The sequence below is a fragment of the Cannabis sativa genome, chromosome 6, assembly GCF_029168945.1.
Source record: "Cannabis sativa cultivar Pink pepper isolate KNU-18-1 chromosome 6, ASM2916894v1, whole genome shotgun sequence".
In the NCBI taxonomy this organism is placed as follows: Eukaryota; Viridiplantae; Streptophyta; class Magnoliopsida; order Rosales; family Cannabaceae; genus Cannabis; species Cannabis sativa.
The window spans coordinates 66413716-66435196 of NC_083606.1; the positions used below are offsets into that span (position 1 = coordinate 66413716).

Genomic DNA, 21481 nt, shown 5'->3' on the forward strand with positions numbered 1-21481 from the left:
TGCTAGACACCACTAATGCCTAATACCAATACTCTTTTGCAATATCCATAAAAATGAGTAAGCATGTAAGAAAGAAAATTAGTCAGTGTGAACCAAAATACAAACATCAACATGTTTTAGATTTATGAAATTAATTCTGAACAAAAACATACATATACATTAATGAGGAGCCTCATTACTTCACTCAACTCATTCTTACTCTTTTTCTCATTAGTAATGAGAACTTCCATGGCGATTATTGATATTAGAGCCCTTTGAGTACAAGTACGGATAAATATGAAAGAATTTATATTAGAGAAATGCTAAAGGGCACCACTGGTGCCTAGCACCCTCCTACGTGTCAATATCGCTATTGGTGTAATTAAGTATCGGGTCCCATATAGTTTAATATAATAATTTTTATAGAGTATCGCTAGTCAATTGCAAGTCGACACATTTAGAATGTGCTAAGCACCACTGGTACCCAATAGCAATGCTCTTTATATTAAACTAAGTAAACAAATATGCTAATTACATGGCGAATAGTAATAAAGTCATCTCTTATTCTTCTTCTTCTTCCCTTTTTTTCTTTCTTTTCCTTTTTCATTTTTTTCTTGGGTAATTTGCGGCAAAACCTCCTAAAGTGGACATGTTTTTGCAACTAACCCCCTTATCTAAAATTTTGGTGGTAAAACTACCTAAACCTCTAGTCCGTTAGCAGTTAGCCCTTTCCATCCATTTTTGACTGTTAAGTGCCAGGTTGGAATGTCCACGTGTACACAGTGTACACGTGGCGCAATTTTATTAGTCCACATAAATAAATATTTAAAAAAATAAAAAAATTAATTATTTTAAAATTAAAAAAAAAAAAATTATTTTTCTTTAAAAATTAAAAAAACAATTTTAAAAAAATAAAAATTTAAAAAAAAACTCTAATTCCCTCACGCCCTTCTTCTTCTTCTTCTTCTTCTTCTTCTTCTTCTTCTTCTTCTTCTCTGCTAAAAAAACCCTAACCTTTTTAGTTATCAATGAATATTCTCTAACACAATAACCCAAAACCAGATCATTTCTTCTCATTTCCCAACAACCAAACACAAAAAAACCCACTTAACAATTCCACCATAAATTTCATCTCTACCCAGTACATCTCCAACAATATAGAAAAAAAATCAAAACTTAGTTTCACCTTGGTTCACATTCCCAAATTAGCTTAAGAGTTTAAGCATTGAGCCTCAAATTTCCAATACCCAATTTACTCACCTTAGTTCACATTCCCACTATTTATTAATACACAACAACAAAAACCCAAATACCATATCATTTTCTTCTCATTTCCCAGCAACTAAACACAAAATCCCATCACAAATCAGTACAGCTCTAACCATATGAATAAAAAAGATCAAAACTTTAATCCCAAAAATAAATTACATACAAAAAGCCCAGTTGAAACCTTTAGCGCCTTCTTCTTTCAGCTCCGATTTTCCAGGCTTATGATCCTTTGAATACGAAGAAGATGATGGAGAAGATGATGATGATGATCGCACCACCACCGCCTCTACCACCCCTCTTATGCTTATCTCCAACTTCCGCCCCAAACCCTTCATTCCTTCTCTCTCTAACTTCCGCCCCAAAGCTATTTCATCCTTCCCCCAAACTCACCGACCCTTTTCTCTCCCCAGTTGCTCCATCACCATGAACTTGCTCAACAAGCTCGGCTTCGCCTCCAAATCCCCTGAATATTCCTCTGAATCATCGTCCATCGCCTAGGGTCCCGATGAGGACGTGCCTGTCCCAGGCCAGGAGTTTGCCCAGTTTGTCCTAACCCTAAAAGAAGAAGAAGAAGAAGGAGGGGGAGGAGAAGGAGTGCGTAGGATAGAAGAAGAAGAAAAGAAAAAGAAAAAGAATTAGGGTTTTTTTAATTTTAAAGAAAAATGTAAAATTAATTTTTTTTTTTAATTTTTAAAGAAAAATAATTTTTTATTTTTTATTTTTCAAATAATTAATTTTTTTTTTATATTTTTAAATATTTATTTACGTGGACTAATAAAATTGTGCCACGTGTACACTGTGTACACGTGGACATTCCAACCTGGCACTTAACAGCCAAAAATGGATGGAAAGGGCTAACTGCTAACGGACTAGTGGTTTAGGTAGTTTTACCACCAAAATTTTAGATTAGGGGGTTAGTTGCAAAAACCTGTCCACTTTAGGAGGTTTTGCCGCAAATAACCCTTTTTTCTTTATTATCCCTTTCTTCTAATTTCCTTGCTTATAGAGGTTGTAACTACATATTCTATTTTCAAATATACTATAGCTACCTTTCTTTTCTTTATGTGCAACATATCATTTGGAATTATATACCTTCTTTTACGTCTTGAATTTTCTTTAATCAATATTCTACACATAATTTTCTTCTTTTTGTCTATATGTCTATATAAAAAGAATTTATTTAATATCAATTCACTCAACCCCAGCCCTAAACTTCCTGCTACTCTCTTTTTCTCTTAAAACTTTTCTCCTTCAAATTGAATAACAATTTTTAAACTACTTAGCTTATTTGTTTGCCAGAAAGAAGCTATTCTACAATGGCTATTCATACTAGATTTCTATCGAGACGCGATGATGATGAACAAGATTGTAGAAGAACCCTTCTCCAATTATTGGAGAAAATAAAAATGTTAGAGGAAGAACTGAAATTGGAGCGAGAAGGAAGATTGAACCAACAACAAAAGAAGAAATGTCACATATGTGATAATGAAATTTCTGATGAAGGTTCTTCATCTGGGTGCAAATTTTGCAATGACTTGCGCAGGCGCAACCAAGAACAACATCGTCCAATCCAAACTCCCTTTCATTCTTCCCACCCACTTAAATTATGTACTGATAAATTTCAAACCTTTATATGCAACTCTTGCCATAAATTGCATGAAAATATTGATATGTATTTTACATGCGAACAATGTGATTTCTTCATGGACGTAAAATGCATGGTTATGCCCCAGCCAACATGGTACGATGAATTTGAAAGTGTAGGTGGAAAGTTCATACAACATTCTACACATCAACATCGTATGCCACTTATTAAAGACGGAGCAATTAATGACGATGTCAGTTGCTTTGTCTGTCGCTTGAAATGTTCAGGTGAAGTTTGTTATGGTTGCAAACGTTGTGAGTATTTTTTGCATGAATCGTGTGCACAATTACCACCTCAAATTTATGGTTCTTCTTTTCATAATAAACACCTTTTATTCTTTCATACTTCTAATCGTGCATTTCGTTCTTGCAAGTCTTGCAACAAAGAAAATCTAATCTTCACTTATGAATGTCGTCAATGTGATTGTATTTTATGTGGGGATTGTGCCTCTACAATTCCACATGGTGTAAAGTTCGATTATCATGAGCATCCTCTTTACCTCCAAAGCACAGATGATGATGATAATCTAATGAAGTGTGATGGGTATGATTCCTATTGCAAAAGGCCTACTCTCAATAATTCAGAGGAAATTAACGGTACAAAATCGTACATATTTTGGTGTGCAAAATGTGATTTCAAAGTTCACATGCTATGTGGGTTGTTACCTAAAATTATTAAATATGACTATCACATACATTCTCTTGTACTCTTTGATTTGGCTTTGGAAAACGAGTTTGGAGAATACGGTTGTGATATTTGCGAAGGTAAAAGAGATCCACGATTTTGTGCATACGTTTGTGAAGAATGCAAGTTCATTGCTCATGTGCATTGTCTAACTTCTCAGGTACACAATTAATCACTAGCTATATTAAATTATTAATTATCATTATAGTCTCTGCCTAATTATAACTTAATTAATTCTCATGTGGTACACTCAAATTGCATACACTACAATAAAAAATAATTAATGTGGTTCCCATATATAGATTTATGGTAAAAACACATTATTAAAAAATTTTGTTGAATTTTTAAGTGCGTTTGGTAATACTTTTTTAATTAATTTTTTTAAAAAAAATTAAAAAATAAAAATATTTTCTAAAATCATATTTTATAAAAAAAAAAAATACTTTTTAATTTTTTAATTAATAATTTAAATTTTGAAAAAAAAAATTACTATCAAAATTTTTTTAAAGTTTTTTTAATTAATATTTTGGACTCTAATCTCAACTTAAACCTTAGAAACCGAACCCAAACCCGGCCCCAACCTTGGACCCGCTCCCGATCACGACCTCGGACCACACTCAAATAAAATCAAAAAATAAAAATAAAAATGAAATTTACAAAACACATTTTTATTTTTTATTTTTAAAATTTAAAAACAAAAATAGTTATTTACAAAACACATTTTTGTTTTTTAAAAATAAAATTTTAAAAACAAAAGTTTTACATTTATATTTGTGATTAAAAAATTAAAAAAACAAAAATATTACCAACCAGCATATCATTACTTGTTTTATATAGCTTAAGTTTTATACTTAATAAATTAGACAAAATTTATAATTTATATTCAATTTTGGTGCCAAGTCATCGTAAAATAATTGAGTTGTTTTTATTTTTTACTAAAACAAAAATACTCTTTACTATGATCAGATTATGAAAGTTCTAAAAGGAGATCTGAAAAATTTGGAACTTCATAATGTTGGAGAGATGAAACTTTCCAATGAAGTAAACAATGTTTGGGTGGTTGAGAAAGAGCAGGGACGTTCAGTAACCACCTTAATGGATTTACTAAACCAAATATCTGAAGTTGAATCAGAAAAGCTCATGGCTTATTTTCACTTTGATGTGGTCAATAAAGGAAGTGATCATGACAAAACTACTCAACACCAGCTTCAACATAACAATAATGATGAAGTTCTTCAATTTTCTAACTTTATCGAGAGCCACCAATTTATATCAGTACTTTTTGATGAGTTTCATTCCAACTTTCAGAAAAGAAAGCTTGAAATAAAGTACACTGATTTATCATTGAGAGTTGTTCCTTTTAAAGGTTATGCAATACCTCTGAATTTGGGCTCTGTTTTGAAAAATCTACTTGAGAAGTATGGTGATATTGGTGAGTCTTCCACATTCTCCCCAGCCATGAAAAGTATAGGCATTTTCTTCACATGTAAAGTACTCAAACAAATGCAATTGACTTTGATTGCAGACATCAATAAAGATCATCTTCGACATTGGTATTTCTACATAATATTTGCCAAGGAGATTATGGGGTTTGAAGTGGAATTTTTGGAAGTGTCTCTAAAGAAAATCACACAAGTTTTCTTCTATCGACAAGTTAGTAAGTTACTTGACATGGATATTAAATCATTGCGACAAAGTAAGATGGATGAGCTTGAAAATGAAAAGGACAAGTGCAAAGTGAAATTTGACAAGCTTAGGGAGTTTCAAGAGTCTTCTTTTAGTAATCAATTTATAAAGAAACGCTTGAATGAGGGGTTGAAACTGATGTGGAAGACTGTTGGGGAAGTTGGCTTTAAATCTCATAACTAATAAGTAACATATATGTAATATATTGTGTTTTATATTACTTGTTTATGTTTATGTTTATGTTTATGTCATTTGTTTGGTGTGTCTCTGTGTGTGAATATATAAAGAATAACATATGGATTTATCGATCCTTGTTCCTTTCAAATGAGTTAATTTAATGACATTTTATATTTTTTATTTACTTGATATTATTATAGGAACAAACTCTAAAACAGAATGCAATAAAATTTAAAATGTATAAAAAAAATTGATAAAAAAATTATTAAATTTTTTTTGTTATACTAGAATAGTCTTTCCTCTCATTTTAAAATGGAATAGTCATTTAATTTTTTATTTTTTAAAATTGTTTTTTTGAATTTAAAATTTTTTCATTTTTAAAGAAAAACATAATTTTTTTTTATTTTTAATTTTTTTAAATATTTATTTATGTGGACCAATAAAATTGTGTTGTGTAGTTAACAGCTAAAAATGGATGAAAATGTTAAATTACTAATAAAACACGAGTTTAGGAGATTTTACTACTAAAATTTTAGAATTGAGAATTAAACCTCGCCACTTAAAAAAGTTATTAAAAAAGTTATGACACAAATTAGTCTTATTTTGTTTAGCTTAATGAAAATAACAATTAATTACTTTTTATATTTGATTTTTAAAAAAAAAAAAAACTTGTATGATAGTTTTTCTCTTTTTTTCTTAAAAAAAAAAACAAACAATATTTCCATATCTTTTCTTCTTCTTCTTGTTCATATCTAGACAGTAGACACCTCACAGCAACCAAATACAAGAGGAAGACCCCAACCATTTATTATCCTTTTACTCACTAAAATTTTTGATTTTTTGCCTGATTTTCTTTCTCGCAATGCTCGTGAAATTAGGGTTTATGGCCGTATTTCTCTAATACCTGGTGTACCGAAGCCTCGATCAAAACCGCTGGTGCAAACTATAAAGTAAGTTTAATTGCCTTGAACTCTTCGGTTACAATTAAAGTATTCGAAATTTCAGAGAAAAAAACTTTGATACAGAGTATTTTCTTTGATGATTTTCTCTTAATTAATTTTTCAGACAAATATAATTTTCGACCCCTACGAGTTTTCCCTCTATTTTTCATTTGCTCAAGCTTCACTCTCAAGTCTCAACCATCCATGGATTTTTTCTATTATATGAACTAATTTACTATTTGCATTGCAAGTCATTCCTATTGAATTGAAACAGGCGTGTTTCTATCTTCCATATTGGAAGAGGAAGGTGAGGATACCGTGATGATAGCAGTGATGATGCTCAGTCGCATATAGAGAAAGAGCCTCTTCAGATGGGGGACACTCCCGCTTACAAGGAGTACGTCGCCGGCTTACTCGCAGGAGTTTCCACCGTCGCCATAGGTCATCCCTTTGACACCGTTAAGGTAATCTCTCATCTTTCTTCTTATTGGATTATGTCAACTTATCATGGGTTTAGCTTATAATTTAGTATATTTTTGTTTATTGCATTGCTAGTGAAATTGATAGGACTTGGGGTTCAAAATCCCGAGACCAATTGTTTTTCTTTCAATGAATCTAGCATCTAAGTTTAGAGCAAATGTCTTACAAAGCCATGACTGTCGACCGATTTGCTCTGCTTATCGGTCTTAGCGATTTTCTAGATGAAATTCGGAACATATAAGTATTGACAAATAATATCTTACAAGATTGTTTTTGTGAACTGAAAATGAATTTAGAGTTTGTACATTTACTTATTGCAAACACTTTCGTGTTTTTGATTCCTCTGATTTATATGTATAGTTTAGTTATTGAGTGTGTTAAAACCTTTGTTTTTTTATCAGGTTAAGCTGCAAAAACACAATACTGAAGCACATGGTATTCAGTACAAGAATGGTTGGCATTGTACTACTAGGATACTAAGGACTGAAGGAGTATGCTTCTGATTTAGCTAGTCATTATTTTCTTATATGCGCATTTAAGCTGGATGAAGAAGTGATAAAATACCTGTATATTGCTTTGTTTTTTTTTTTTCGTAAACAAGACTTGAAATGCAAAAATTGAGCTAAGAGTTCTTAAATATTTCCCTTTTGCAATTCATTTAGTCAAGGCATTGTTGCTTATATAAGAGCTAACATTTGGTGCCATGGGTAAGTAAATATTTCTAATTTGTCTATATAGCTTATTTTCTCCCTTTTTTGGGAATATTAACAGATACATTTTTGACAGATTAGAGGACTTTATAGAGGTGCTACATCATCTTTCGTTGGGGTGTCTTTTGAGAGTTCCCTTGTTTTTGGCATTTATTCCCAGACGAAACAGTTTTTGCAGGTAAACTAGAAAGCTGCTCAGGTCATCTGTTCATCGGTTTACGGATTGGAATAGTGCTCTGTCAAATATTTTAGTTTTGAACATATAAATCATAAGTGATTTTTGTGAAGTATGACCACAGGCATAACCTAGTGTAAATAATACACTTCTTCTCACAATTGAGGATGTCCCAAGTTCAAATTGCCTCCTAAGTCAATATGTATCTGTATATATATATATTTTGTGAAGTAGAGGTTATCTCTCTTATTTGGTTGAATTGTGTGGTTTCACTTTTCTTATTCATCTTTTTTTTTCTGCTCACAAAGGGAAGTACACAGAGTAGTGCTCCACAGCCCCATATAATAATACCATCTGCTGCTTATGGGGGAGCTATTATCAGTTTTATATTATGTCCATCAGAGCTAATTAAGGTAAATAAAATGGGAGAGTTTTGGATTTCACAATTGCTTCTCGTGGTATGCTTCATGTGCCTCTCTCTCCAGTGTAGGATGCAAATTCAAGGAACTGATTCTTTGGTTCCATTAACTAGCGGATATAGCGGTCCTCTTGATTGTGCTGTTAAAACTGTAAAAAGCGAAGGGGTAAGAAAATTCCCACCTCATGATAAACCTATATAAATTATGATATGATTATGTGCTGATAGAACACCTTTCAGGTTAAGGGAATCTTCCGTGGAGGCGGTGCAACATTGCTGAGGGAATCCATTGGAAATGCAGCCTTTTTCAGTGTTTACGAGTATGTTCGCTATCACATGCATTCACAACTGAATTCTGCTTCATCTGATAACAGCAACTTAATTGACGTGGGAGTTGGAATTATCAGTGGTGGTCTTGGTGGTATAGCGGTATGCATCTTCATGACTTGGCCTTTTTCTAAAAATAAAAAGCAAAAGATATCACATATTTCTATCTGTTTTACTAGAACTTTCAAGCTAAAGAATCTCTTTGGGTTTCTTCACCAGTTTTGGTCTGCTGTCTTGCCCTTGGATGTGGCTAAAACCATAATCCAGACTTCCCCAGATAAGAACACAACACGAAATCCCTTTCAAATCTTGAATTCAGTAAGTCTTTTCTGCTGGCATGATAACACATCCTTTTTTCCTGTTCTCTTATACTAAGAGTTAATAGACTAATAAGCAAGGGTGGGCATTGGTTTATTTGTGTTAGATTTACAGAAGAGATGGAATCAAAGGATGTTATACAGGTTTAGGTCCCACAATATGCCGTGCATTTCCTGCTAACGCAGCAGCCATTGTCACCTGGGAGCTAGCCATAAAACTTCTCGGCCTCAATCGTAATTGATAACAATATTCGACCATATGCCAGTTAGTTACTCTCTCTATATATAAAGCTCATCTAACCTGTTTTTTGATTCTTTAAAACTCTAAAACATTTGTTAGTTTTCCGCTTAGAATATATTTGATCCACAAATTGTTGAGTTAAAAGGGTTTGTTAAGCTGAAGCTAGCTCTTTTCTTCATACATTAGATATACAATTTTTGAAAAAAGATTATTTGTAGTATTTTCATGAGGAGATTAATAAGACTATCTGGAGTTTTCTGACTTGAGCATTGAAATGGAAGTTTTTAGTCTTAGTGAAGAGGATTTCTCATACTGACGATTTTTGCATTGTATAACACTCAAGTTTTTAGTCTCTGCTTCTCGTTGACGCTTCTTCCTCTTTTGTATGAACTAAAATGTTAGACATTAATAAATAAAGGGCTCGTTTATAACACTGTATTAGGTCGTATTGTATTGTATTGTATTGTATTGTATTTTACAATATAATACAATACAATACGACCTATTTAAAACTATATGTGGTACTAATTTTTATGGACACCTAAATATATAATATTTTAGTATAAATTAAAGTTTAACATAGTATTATATAAAAATATGATATATATAATCTAATTCAATATAATACAATACTTCCTACTACGATGTTCCAAACGAGTCTAAAAAAGTTTAAAAATGATACAAAAAATGTCCTTATTTATTTGGCCCTGACACCCCGTGCCCTTGTTTGGTTTACTTTGATATTGGGCCTTTATTACATAAAGTATTTTTTAAAAAAAAAAAATTACATCTTTACATAAAGATTTTTTTACATATTTTTACGCTATTTTATAAAAAGAGTAATTTACAGTGTAAATACTTAAATTTAACTTTTAGTTGTAAATAAATATTTAAGTTTAATTTTTTGCGATAATCAAGGGTAGATGCACACTTAAGGCTATAGTGGTCATGGCCCCCTAGAAAATATACACTTACATAATTTTTTTAACAAATTTATATTATGTGAACTTTTTTTTTTTTGGTATTTATTATATGGTGGCCCCCATTGATAAAAAAAAGTCAAACTAAAATTTCAAATTTTTAATTTTTTTTTATCATCAGAAAGTTAAAGGGAAAAAAATAAAAAAATACAAAAAAGGAAAAAAAATTACAAAAATACTTTGGGCGGCATTAAACATTTATACAGTCCACATACAAATATTTACAAAAATACCACATGCACTAAGCCTTCAGCTGTACAGAGCGAACCATGAAGATGAAAATACGCGCTCGTTTCAAAACCGCAAAACAACCAAAATGAAACCAAAACGAGAAAAATACAACTATTAATTCTGGCAAAAACAACTGGAAAAAAATACCTGCAATGATCTAAACTGAAAATGACGAAAAAAAAAATCAGAAAAACTGTGAAGAAACTGAAATTACACATTTGTTTTCTGTTTTATACGATCAAAACAACTCCCCCTAATATCGAAATCCAGATTCATGAAATGTAGATCTGTAACAAACAGATCTAGACCTCCCACCAAATTCAAAACAATGTATGATGTGAAAATTTTTAAAAAAAACCTCATGAATAATACATCTACGTTATATACAGTTTCATTTTGATTTATTTTTTGTTTTGGTTGCCTTATAGTTGCATTATCGTTTTATGATAGTTTATATATTATGCAAGAATTTAATTTGATGGGGACTAAGAAATAGTAGTTATACATAGTAAGTTTTGTGCAAATAGTTGCATATTAATTTTATAGTGAAATAACATATGCCAGTAGCAAAACTATAATAAAACTACAAAACAACTGTATGCAAGTGCAAATAGTTGCCTTATAGTTGCATTATCGTTTTATGATAGTTTATATATTATGCAAGAATTTAATTTGATGGGGACTAAAAAATAGTAGTTATACATAGTAAGTTTTGTGCAAATAGTTGCATATTAATTTTATAATGAAATAACATATGCAAGTAGCAAAACTATAATAAAACTACAAAACAACTGTATACAAACTAAAATACAGGAAAAACTCTTTGAACATCAACATCCATGATAAATCTCATTGTTACCCATTGATATAAAAATGGACAGGAAACAACTAGATAAAAAACATATTAAAAAAATACATATAGAAGGTGTAAAATTTCAAATATGGGAGAAAACCAAAAAGAAACCGAAAACAAACCTCGGTTCGAACATCAGCACCAATATTAGCTTTTTTCCCAGAAACGTTGACAATGAAATCTCTGCATTATTTGTTGAGCAAACATACATAAGAAGCACAATGATTTCTATACTCTTTCTGGCTTTATTCTCTACACAGTCGCTCCATATGTTATCAAGGTCCGTTTCTTCGTAAGAATATATAAGAAACTAGCTTTACAATTAAAAATTAAAAATAAAAAGAAAAGAAGAATTGTTATGTAAAAAAATTTAAAATTAAAAACTGAAATAAAATTAAAAATTAAAAATTAAAAACTCGAAATAAAATTAAAAATAAAAAGAAAAAAAGAGAGTGAAATGATGGATTGATTGATAGAAGTCAATCCTAGACCTAAGCAACAATATATAAGAAACTAGCTTTACAATTAAAAATTAAAAATAAAAAGAAAAGAAGAATTGTTATGGAAAAAAAATAAAAAATTAAAAACTGAAAATAAAATTAAAAATGAAAAATTAAAAACTGAAATAAAATTAAAAATAAAAAATTAAAAACTGAAATAAAATTAAAAAAAAAAGAAAAGAAAAAAAAAAGAGTGAAATGATGGATTGATTGATAGAAAATGAAAAAAGAGAGGGAAGAGAGTAGGATTTGATTGATGATGGATGTAATGATGACTAAGTGGTATTTGTGTAATAAAAGCAACTTTGTAAGTAAAAATGTAGTCATAGGCGTGTGTGAGTAATTTTGTAATAAATTGTGTAAAATGGATTTTTCATGTAAAAATTTCAAAGTTAAATGCTAAATTAAATACAATTTCTTTTCATTTTTTATAAAATATTTATATGTTTCCTTTTTACAAAATATTTATTTTTCTTTCCTAATAATATTAATTAGTCTGTTTTCCTAATCTAGTCACCATAGTCACTTAGTTGAAAACTAATTAAAATATGTTTATCTATTCAACTATGAATATAATAAAAATTACACTTTTTATGAAAAGATTGAATTTTTAAGTGACTGTTTACTAGTATATATTGAAAGAAAAAGAATAATTTGTGGCATAATACCTAAGTTTAACTTTATATCTAAGTTTAATTTTTAAAGGTAATAATACTTAGTTATATTTTTAGAATTTCTGTAGGTATCTAACCGTTAAGTGTTAAGTCAATTGCCATGTAACAATCCCTAATTAGTTCAGGTCAATAATTTTTTTTATTTTTTATTAAAAATTAATTTAAATATATCAATAAAAAATGACATTTGGATAATAACTTGACACTTAACGATCATGTACCTACAAAAGTTCTAGAAATATAACTTAGGTATTATTACCGTCAAAAATTAAACTTAGGTATTTATCTACAACGGAGAATTAAACTTAACTATTTATACTGCAAATTACTCAAAAAAAATATTAAAAAATTTAGTGTAAATTTACTTATAAATGACTTTCGTAATATGCAAGAGAGACGTTATATATTTTTATTTTAATCATAAATTAATAATATATTTTGAAATATTTGTCACTTAAATATATATACAATTTGGCGCCCCTTAATTTTTCATCCTGGCTCCGCCCCTGGCGGTAATAATACTTAACCAATAATTCTGAAACTTTCGTATGTACTTAGCCGTTAAATGTCTCGTCATTATCCACGTGTCATTTTCTTATTAGTTATTTAAAATAATTTTTAAATAAAAAATAAAAATTTAATGACATGAACCAATTAAGGATTGCTATGTGGCAATTTAATTGACACTTCACAGTCATGCATTTATTTGCAACTAGAAATTAAATTTAAGTATTTACCGCAAATTACTCATTATAAAAATAATAAGAAAATTACATAAAAGTTACAGGAAAATAACTTTAAAATAATATAAATAATAATAATAACAAATAACATATAAATAATAAAAATTTAACAATAAATTAATAAAAACACAATATAAAAATACATTAAAAGATTGTATGTTTGTATTTTTAAATTTTTTTGTATTTGTAAAATAATATTCACTTTTACTTGAAAAAAATAAGGCTAATTAGTAATTTTTCTCCCTGAACTTTGACATGTAGTAAATCGTGCCCCCTGAACTTTTTTGGTCGTTAAAAATTCCCCCCGAACTATTGAGATTGTTAAATTTAAGGACTTTTGTCTAATTTCATTCAATTTTACTGTTTCAGTGATTGTTTATGTACTAAATTATGCTCCCCAGACTTTGATATCTACCAAATCATGCCCCTCAAACTTTGATATGTACTAAATTATCCCTTGAACTTTCATCTATGTTAGAATTTTTTTACTAAAATTAGACAAAAATCCTTACATTTAACAATCTCAATAGTTCGAGGAAATTTTTAACGGCTAAAAAAGTTCAAGGGGCACGATTTAGTACATGTCAAAGTTCAGGGGAAAAAAATACTAATTAGCCAAAAAAAAATAAAACAAAACAAAAAATTTTAATGTGCTATGATGATGGAAGCGGTCATTAAAAAAAATAAGGATAATTGTTTTTTTATTATTATTTAAAGCAACTTAATTTAAAAAAAAAAATGAACTTACCATTGGAAAAGAAAAAAAATAATGGAATCTTATTTTTCTTTTCTCTAAATAAAAAGAATAATCTGAATTTTACATAGTAAAAATAAAATAGTAATTACTAAAATATTATTGGGTTAAAAGCACGGAATGTATTTGCACCATCACCATCTTCAAATAAAGTGTTTTCTACGGTAGCACCATGAATAGCACATAGCAAAGCAGCGCCCAAGACCCCTGCAACTCCCATCATATGAAATGGGTTCAATGTCCAATTATGAAACCCTTGAAAAAAGAGGATGAATCGAAATATAGCTGCTACACCAAAACTAGGCGCAAAGAACCAACCAGACTGACAACTAATCCCTTTTCGAATTAGAATGCTTTCTTCCTCTCATTCATTTTTTTTGATACTTTGGTTTCTATTTTCTGCTTATTTATCTTATGGTTAGTGTTGAGTTAAATTGAGTTAAATAGCATTCTATATCTATTAGAATAGAAAACTATTGATTCATTCGATGGAATTTTAAATGGCATGGCATTGAAATCGGACAATATTAAAAAATTATTAAAAATTATTAAAATATTATTAAAAAATTAAGGGATATGCCAACATGTGCTAAACTCCACATTATTTATTCCCATACTCCTTCCTCCTTAATTGTCATTGGATCTTTAATCAATGTATAATAAAATGTCCACATACATAGATAGGGACAAAACAAGCTTTCTTAGCATAGAAGTATATAAAAATAAAACTAAAAAAAGTGGAAAATTAAATTAATATAATAAAAGAAAATATAATTAATATAATTAATTTAGTAATTTGAACATCCATTAATAATAAAATAATTCTATGGTAGTGATTATAATTTTTATGGTAGAAACACTTGTTTTGTCTCTATAATATGAGGATATTGTTTTAACCATATATAGTGATGGCTTTTAATGGCACACATTAATTATTGTGTAGTAAACACATACAATTAAGAGCATTGTTATTGGGCACCAGTGGTGCCTAGCACCTTCTAGATGTGTCGCCTTGCAATTGGTTAGCGATACTCCATAAAAATTATTATATTAAACTATATAAGACCCGATACTTAATTGCACTAATAGCGATATTGACACGTAGGAGGGTGTTAGGCACCAGTGGTGCCCTTTAGCGTTTCTCTACAATTAATTGTATTATTCTATAGAGAAATGCTGAAGGGCACCAGTGGTGCCTAGCACCCTCCTATGTGTCAATATTGCTATTGGTCCAACTAAGTATTGGGTCCCATATAATTTAATATAATAGTTTTTAAGGAATATCTCTAGTCAATCGCAACGCAACATGTCACAAAGGTGCTAGACACCAATAGTACCTAATAACAATGCTCTATTCTATAATATAAGGATATTGTTTTAACCATACATAGTGATGGCTTTTAATGGCACACATTAATTATTGTGTAAGTAAACACATACAATTAATTGTATTATTCTAAAGAATCTTGAAAATATAAAACAATTTTATATAGATAAGTGAGAATAAGACCATATATATAGTTAGAATTTGGAATAAGGTGAATGGTGTTCTATCTCAAAACTAATTGTCAATGGGAGGAGTAGCCTGTTCCGCTTATATATTCTATAATCTTTCCACACATTAGCAATGTGAGACTCTCTAACAATATATAATGTATAGGTAACAAAGAAGAGAAAGAAAAATTATTCTTGAAATTATTTCAGTGGGATGAGTATGTATATATGTAGTACATCGTGGCCTCAAAATAATTTATGAACTTTAACCAAAAAAAAAATATTTATCTGAGACAAAAACTCGTGTTGATAACATATTATAAAAACTCATTTATTTTAATGAGTTGAATTTTTATTTATACAAAAATAAAACTAAACGAATAGGAAACTCAAGTAATCATGTTGATAATTAATTTAATAATTTGGACATCTATTAATAATATGAATAAATATTAAAAGGTAATGTAGTATTTAGTATTCTTTTCAGTGTCATATTATTATTAGTGTAATTAAGTATCAAATTTTATATAAATAATAATTTTGAAGATATTATTTTTTTTAAAAAAAATTTTAAAGAAATTATTAACTAATTATAAAATATTATCTTTAGCAATAATATAAACATAACAATATAATACTTTATAACAAGTATAGATTTTTGGAAAAAGCTTCCATTCTGTTACTCTTCTCTCAACTTTGACAAGTGGTCAAAGTCAATGTAGGTGAGCGTGGCGACTAGGAAGGAAGAACATGAATCTTCTTCTTAATCCTTGATTAGTCAAATTAATTTTATTTTTCTTTCCTTTTTTAAAGAAAAAAAGAAACATCAAATTTGACCAAATGAAATGAGTTGAGAAATTGGAGTGGAGAGAAATGTGATTATGATTGAGGAGGTTGAGTGAGTTGGATGGATAAGGACAAGACAAAAGTATATTATGAGAGCCATACATGCATTCATTCATTCATTCGTGTTTGTTTTGTTTGTTTTGAATTGGACCCATCTCATTAAGAAATGAGAGGTAGTTAATTGAACTATGTTTCCCGATGCATATTCACATCATCCATTACCTTTTCCATTTCTCTATGTTTCTTAGCCTTTCCTCCATTCCTTCATTAGTGGTTTTTAATATAATAAGGACTTTATCTTCCAATTTTAGTAAAAAAGTTTAACATGGATAAAAGTTCAGATGTCATAATTTAGTACATGTCAAAATTCGAGGGACATAATTTGGTATCAAAATCTGGGGAGCGTGGTTTAGTACATAAACAATCACTGAAATAGTAAAATTGAATGAAATTAGACAAAAGTCCTTAAATCCAACAATCTCAATAGTTCATGGGGCATTTTTAACAACCTTAAAAAGTTCAGGAGTATGATTTAGTACATGTCAAAGTTCAGGAGACAAAAATCTTAATTAGCCTATTTTAAATAAAGTAGTTATAATAAAATAAATAATGATTAAATATCTTATTTTTTTTTTAAAAAAAAAAATTATGTTTTATTTTAACATTAACAAACCATATTAACTTAAAAATTTTCATATATACTTGAGTTTCTGATTTTTTTTTTTTACATTTGATAAAATATAATATAAAAACATTATAAATTATTTTTATCAAATGCATATAAATTTATCGATACGGTCCTCTCTCTTCTTATTACTCTTACCTCTCACAACATTTCAACCTTTCTATTTCTTCATCGTTGTTCGTGATCGCATCCCCAGTACTTACTTCTCCATCGTTTTGATCCTCTAACAAATTATCACGGTAAATATCTCTCTCTGGTTTTCTTTTTTTCTTTTTGTAGACTAAATTCATTCCATTTTATATAGCCGTATTTCGATATTATGTGAATTGTGATAGTGTTTTAGTTGGTGTATATACTGTTGGATATAATCTGTGTGATTCGTGAAAGAATTGGTTATATTAAGGACCAGTGATCACGATTTTGAAGCAACTTTTCTGTAGTTTAATACCTCTTGATCAGATTCATTGTTCAAGTTACCTTAAGAGTTTTCTATTTCAATTTTATTTGTCTATCGTTTGTTGCTGTAAATGAGTTCAATATTTTTCTTTCTTTTGTTTCACAACTCTTTTTTATTTTTTCTTTTTTCAATGTTTTCTTTTTTTGTTATAGGTTTGTTTTATATTGATTTTGTTCTATTTTGCGCCATTATTTATGGCTTTGGCGCCTTACAAGGCTTTAGCACCTATTATATGGTTGGACCCCTAATTATTTAGGGTAGTTTGTTTACATTTTCACGTTTTTCGGTATTGAATGTATAAGAAAATTTTGACACATTAATATTTTAAAGTTAATAAGTTATGCACTATACAGATTTATTAGTCGGAATAAAAGGATTATTTTGGTTAAGGTATGTTTTAAAGAATATTTTTAATTGAAATAATGTTTAAGAGTGTTTACTTTAAACGCTAATTCCTATTAGCTATCTTTTGGTTTATATTTTTTTAGGAATTTTCAGCATAAAAGGAAAGTGTTTAGAATTTTAATATTGAGATTCTAATATTATAATTAATTAAGTAAATTGAAGAATAAGAATCTTGAGGATCTTGTAATAAAGGGAGGTGGAAACACTAATGGTCTAATGAGAATATATTAGTTCAGATATATTTGGGAAGTCAAATTATTATAAAAATTTGGTTTGTTGTCAATATTTTGGGAATGTACCAAAATTATTATATTTATTTGTATTTTTAAAGAATTTCTGGATGATTGGTATTAGTTTTTTTATGGAAGAATTGGAAGTACAAATTTGATGGATGAGCTGCACCATTGTTTATGGATTTGGTGCCTTTTAAGGTTTTCACGCATGATTTATGGCTCGTCCCTAATTATTTAGGGTAATTGGTTAAAATTACAAGATATCATGAATTGTAAAAATATTATAAAATTTAATAGCTAACAATTATGGTATATAATTATGAAATTATTGCCTTATTAGTTTATTATAGATAACATTATATTAATTTTGGGTATATAAATTATAAATATAAATTTATTATAGATAACATAATATTAATTTGGTATATAAATTATAAATGTGGGATTTTGTAATAAATTAGAGGTAGGGATATTAATTGTGAATTGAGTATACTTTGTTTTATTTTATTTTTTTGGGAAGATATTGAAATAAATGGGAAGTAAATGCTAATGAAGATTGAGATTATTACCTTATTAGTTGTATAGAAAGATACTAATATGAATAGTTTTATAATAATTTGAATGGTATAATAATTAGGAGGTTATCTATTTAAATAATAAATAAGGAAGCATTATGTCATAATACCGAATTGGATTAATTAATATTAATTTAATATTATTAATTAAATGTATGATGAAGTGGTGTTAGGAAAATGGTACTTTTGAATGTGAAAAGTGCAATCTTAAGTTTTAAGGATATTAATACAATTTTAGTTTAATTTAGGTTGAATAAAGATTATAGATACATGTTTTACGCTATAAATAAAATAATAAATAATTTGACTTACTAAAGAATTTTGACATGTTTTATTCTATAAATAAGTAATATTTTTAAGAAAAAAAATAAAATAATTAGTATATAATATTTTGAATATTTAAGGAATAATGGATATTTAAAGGAAAATTTTATTTATGTTTGATTTTAAAAGAGTAAGAGTAGGGAATAGGGATCCTATGAAGGTTATGAAGTAGAATGCTATAATTTAGTTGTTACTAGCCAAAGGGTAATCCCTTTGGCTAGTTCTAGTATTTTATAGGGAGATCTAGTTGCTTAGTCTTGGTGGTTGGTTGATTCTCTTCAATTTGAATAGTTTTCTAATTAAAGTTTTATGCTGTTTTTGGTTTTTTTCAGGTGGAACTTCAGTATTTATTGAGTTATTAGGAGCGTTGTTTGAAGATGTTATAGCTTTATTGTCTAAATTTCCGGGGGCAGTTTTGTCCCATGTGGCTCGCTCTGAGAACTTAGCGGCCCATGGCTTGGCAAAGCATGCTCTGCGGTTAGACGATGAGCTATCCCGGTTCGAGGAGGTTCCAGCGCCGGTGGCGGACGTGGGCGTCGTAAATTCACGAGTGATTCTAATCACTTTGTCAAAAAAAAAAAAAAAATGCATATAAATTTATACTTTGAAAAACATGAAAAAAAATATATATATAGAAAATAAAAATGTTATATAAAATAAATACTTATATATTTGTGATTATAAAAAAACTAGTTATATCATTATCACTATCATTATAATAGATCTTAACAATTCGTAGTACTTTAAAATTTATAATTTATTAAATACTTAACTCATTTTTTTCCTACAATTCTGCTGCAGCTGCTGTTTTTCATAACACAACTACAACTATTTTTCCCCATAGTACACATGTGCCAAACAGGTCAGTTTAGACCGTGCATTAGTTGCCCAATCAATGTGAGTATGGTGACTATAAATACTTGTACTGCTGCTAGAGTTTAGTTAACTCTTTCACATTTCATTATAAATTGTAATATCTTTAGAAAAAAAAAAAAAAAAGTCTTTGTTGTGTAGAGGTTAGTGAGTTCAACTTTACCTCTATTATTAGTGTCTTTGTAATTGTTTTGAGTCATCAAATAAGTCTACAAAAAAGAAGAATGAAGTGCGAAACTTTCGGGAGAAGGTTGTTAAGTCTTGCATCAGGAGGAAGCAAATGCACTTCAAGCAGATCGAAGGGAGTTCGAGTTCTTAAAGGTTTAGAAAGGTTCATACGTCAAGGGAGAATACATCAAGCTTGCATGATACAATTAGAGAGAATCTATTTATGCATAAGTCAAAAACTTTATATTTTTGAAATTTTTACTAATGAATCTTTATTTTTGGGTGTAACCCTGTGCAATAGTATAATCTGTAAGGATTGCTAATACCACTTATAAAATTTTTGTGTGTTTTTATTTTTCTGCACTTTAGTTCTTTACAAGTTTGCTAGTCTCTAGTTACAAAATTTTGATCTGTAGCTACAAATAATCTATTTCAGTATCAATTTTATTATTTCACATTTAATTAATTGATTAATTAAATAATAAGTTGGTGATTATAAAATACAAAATTTCATTTGTAGGGGCTTTTTAAAGTATTATCAAATTCAAAAAATAGTTATTTTTAAGTGGAACTCTGTTTAGTGGAGGCACTATAATATTTATAAACTATCAACTAAGTTTGTTCATCGTCCTTACAAAATAAAATAAAAAATTCTAGGTTTGTTCATCGTTATAACAAATATCTTACGAAAAATTTACATAATAAATCAAAAAAATTTAAAAATTATAGAAATACATCAATACAGAAAAAAAATCATTTTTATTCTTTTAACTTTTTTATTTATAAAAATACCTCATCACTAAAAATAATAAACCTTTTATTGGTTATTTTATAATTGTCATGAGTTTATTTTTCTGATATATTTATTGTTTTATAATTTATTTAGAGTTATCATAATGTTGATTTGTCATTGTTTTTTTTATGTTTTGTTAAATAAATTGTATTTTTATAATTTTAAAATTTTACACGTATATTTTTATAATTATAAATTTTAAATTATAAAATTATAAATAAAACACAAAAGAAATATATTTTTAAAATTTTTCCTTATTTTTAAGTGGAACTCTTTGAGTGGGGGCACTAACATTTATAAGTTATCAACTAGGTTTTGTTCTTTGTCCTTACAAAAAAATTAGGTTTGTTGCTCATTATAACAAATATCTTATTAATTTTGAAATAAATTTAAATAATTTTAAGTAGTGTTTAGTAATAACTTCAAATTAATTAATCAAAACTAAGAGAAATATAGAAAAGTTTCATGTATATATTTTCATCGAAGACTAATAAAATTTTTCAAAATGAAAATTATCATTGAAAAACAAGTTCCATCTTCTTAGCCTAGTTCGGTTTAGTGCCCCCTGTCGGTTTGAATTTGATGTATAAAATGATTGAAGCCCCGGCCGAAAGACTGCTCAAAGTTAGCCGTACCGGCTCTTCCCAGCTTCCTAACTTAGTTGGTACCTGACCTAACCTACGCTCATCTCACTCCGGCCTTGCTTCTTAGCGCTCCCTGGAATGAAATAGTCTGGTTTGATCCGTACGAAGTTTCTTCCTAAGATGAAAGATTCAAATTTTTATTGTTGCCTAAGTATTAAATATTTGATCATTTTGTAATTAAAATTTTTGCCCCCTGAATT

The 21481-nt window shown here is 28.7% G+C and overlaps 2 protein-coding genes across 3 annotated transcripts; both read left to right on the plus strand.

Annotated features, from left to right (window-relative positions):
* Positions 1 to 2217: 2217 nt before the first annotated feature.
* Positions 2218 to 5588, plus strand: LOC115724886 (uncharacterized). The gene is made up of 2 exons (XM_030654252.2): positions 2218 to 3737; positions 4544 to 5588. The coding sequence occupies exons 1-2, from the start codon at positions 2565 to 2567 to the stop codon at positions 5444 to 5446; spliced, it is 2076 nt and encodes a 691-aa protein (XP_030510112.2). The 5' UTR covers positions 2218 to 2564; the 3' UTR covers positions 5447 to 5588.
* Positions 5589 to 6113: 525 nt separating this feature from the next.
* Positions 6114 to 9310, plus strand: LOC115695934 (mitochondrial arginine transporter BAC1). 2 transcript variants are annotated; one of them, XM_030623031.2, is made up of 9 exons: positions 6114 to 6390; positions 6633 to 6845; positions 7263 to 7352; positions 7648 to 7749; positions 8055 to 8159; positions 8232 to 8330; positions 8405 to 8593; positions 8711 to 8809; positions 8916 to 9310. In XM_030623031.2, exons 2-9 carry the CDS (start codon positions 6753 to 6755, stop codon positions 9048 to 9050), a joined length of 912 nt encoding a protein of 303 aa, XP_030478891.1. In that variant the 5' UTR covers positions 6114 to 6390; positions 6633 to 6752; the 3' UTR covers positions 9051 to 9310. The 2 variants fall into 2 exon arrangements, with proteins under 2 accessions (XP_030478891.1, XP_030478892.1); XM_030623032.2 differs by having other exon boundaries at positions 6173 to 6390; positions 6656 to 6845.
* Positions 9311 to 21481: the final 12171 nt, after the last annotated feature.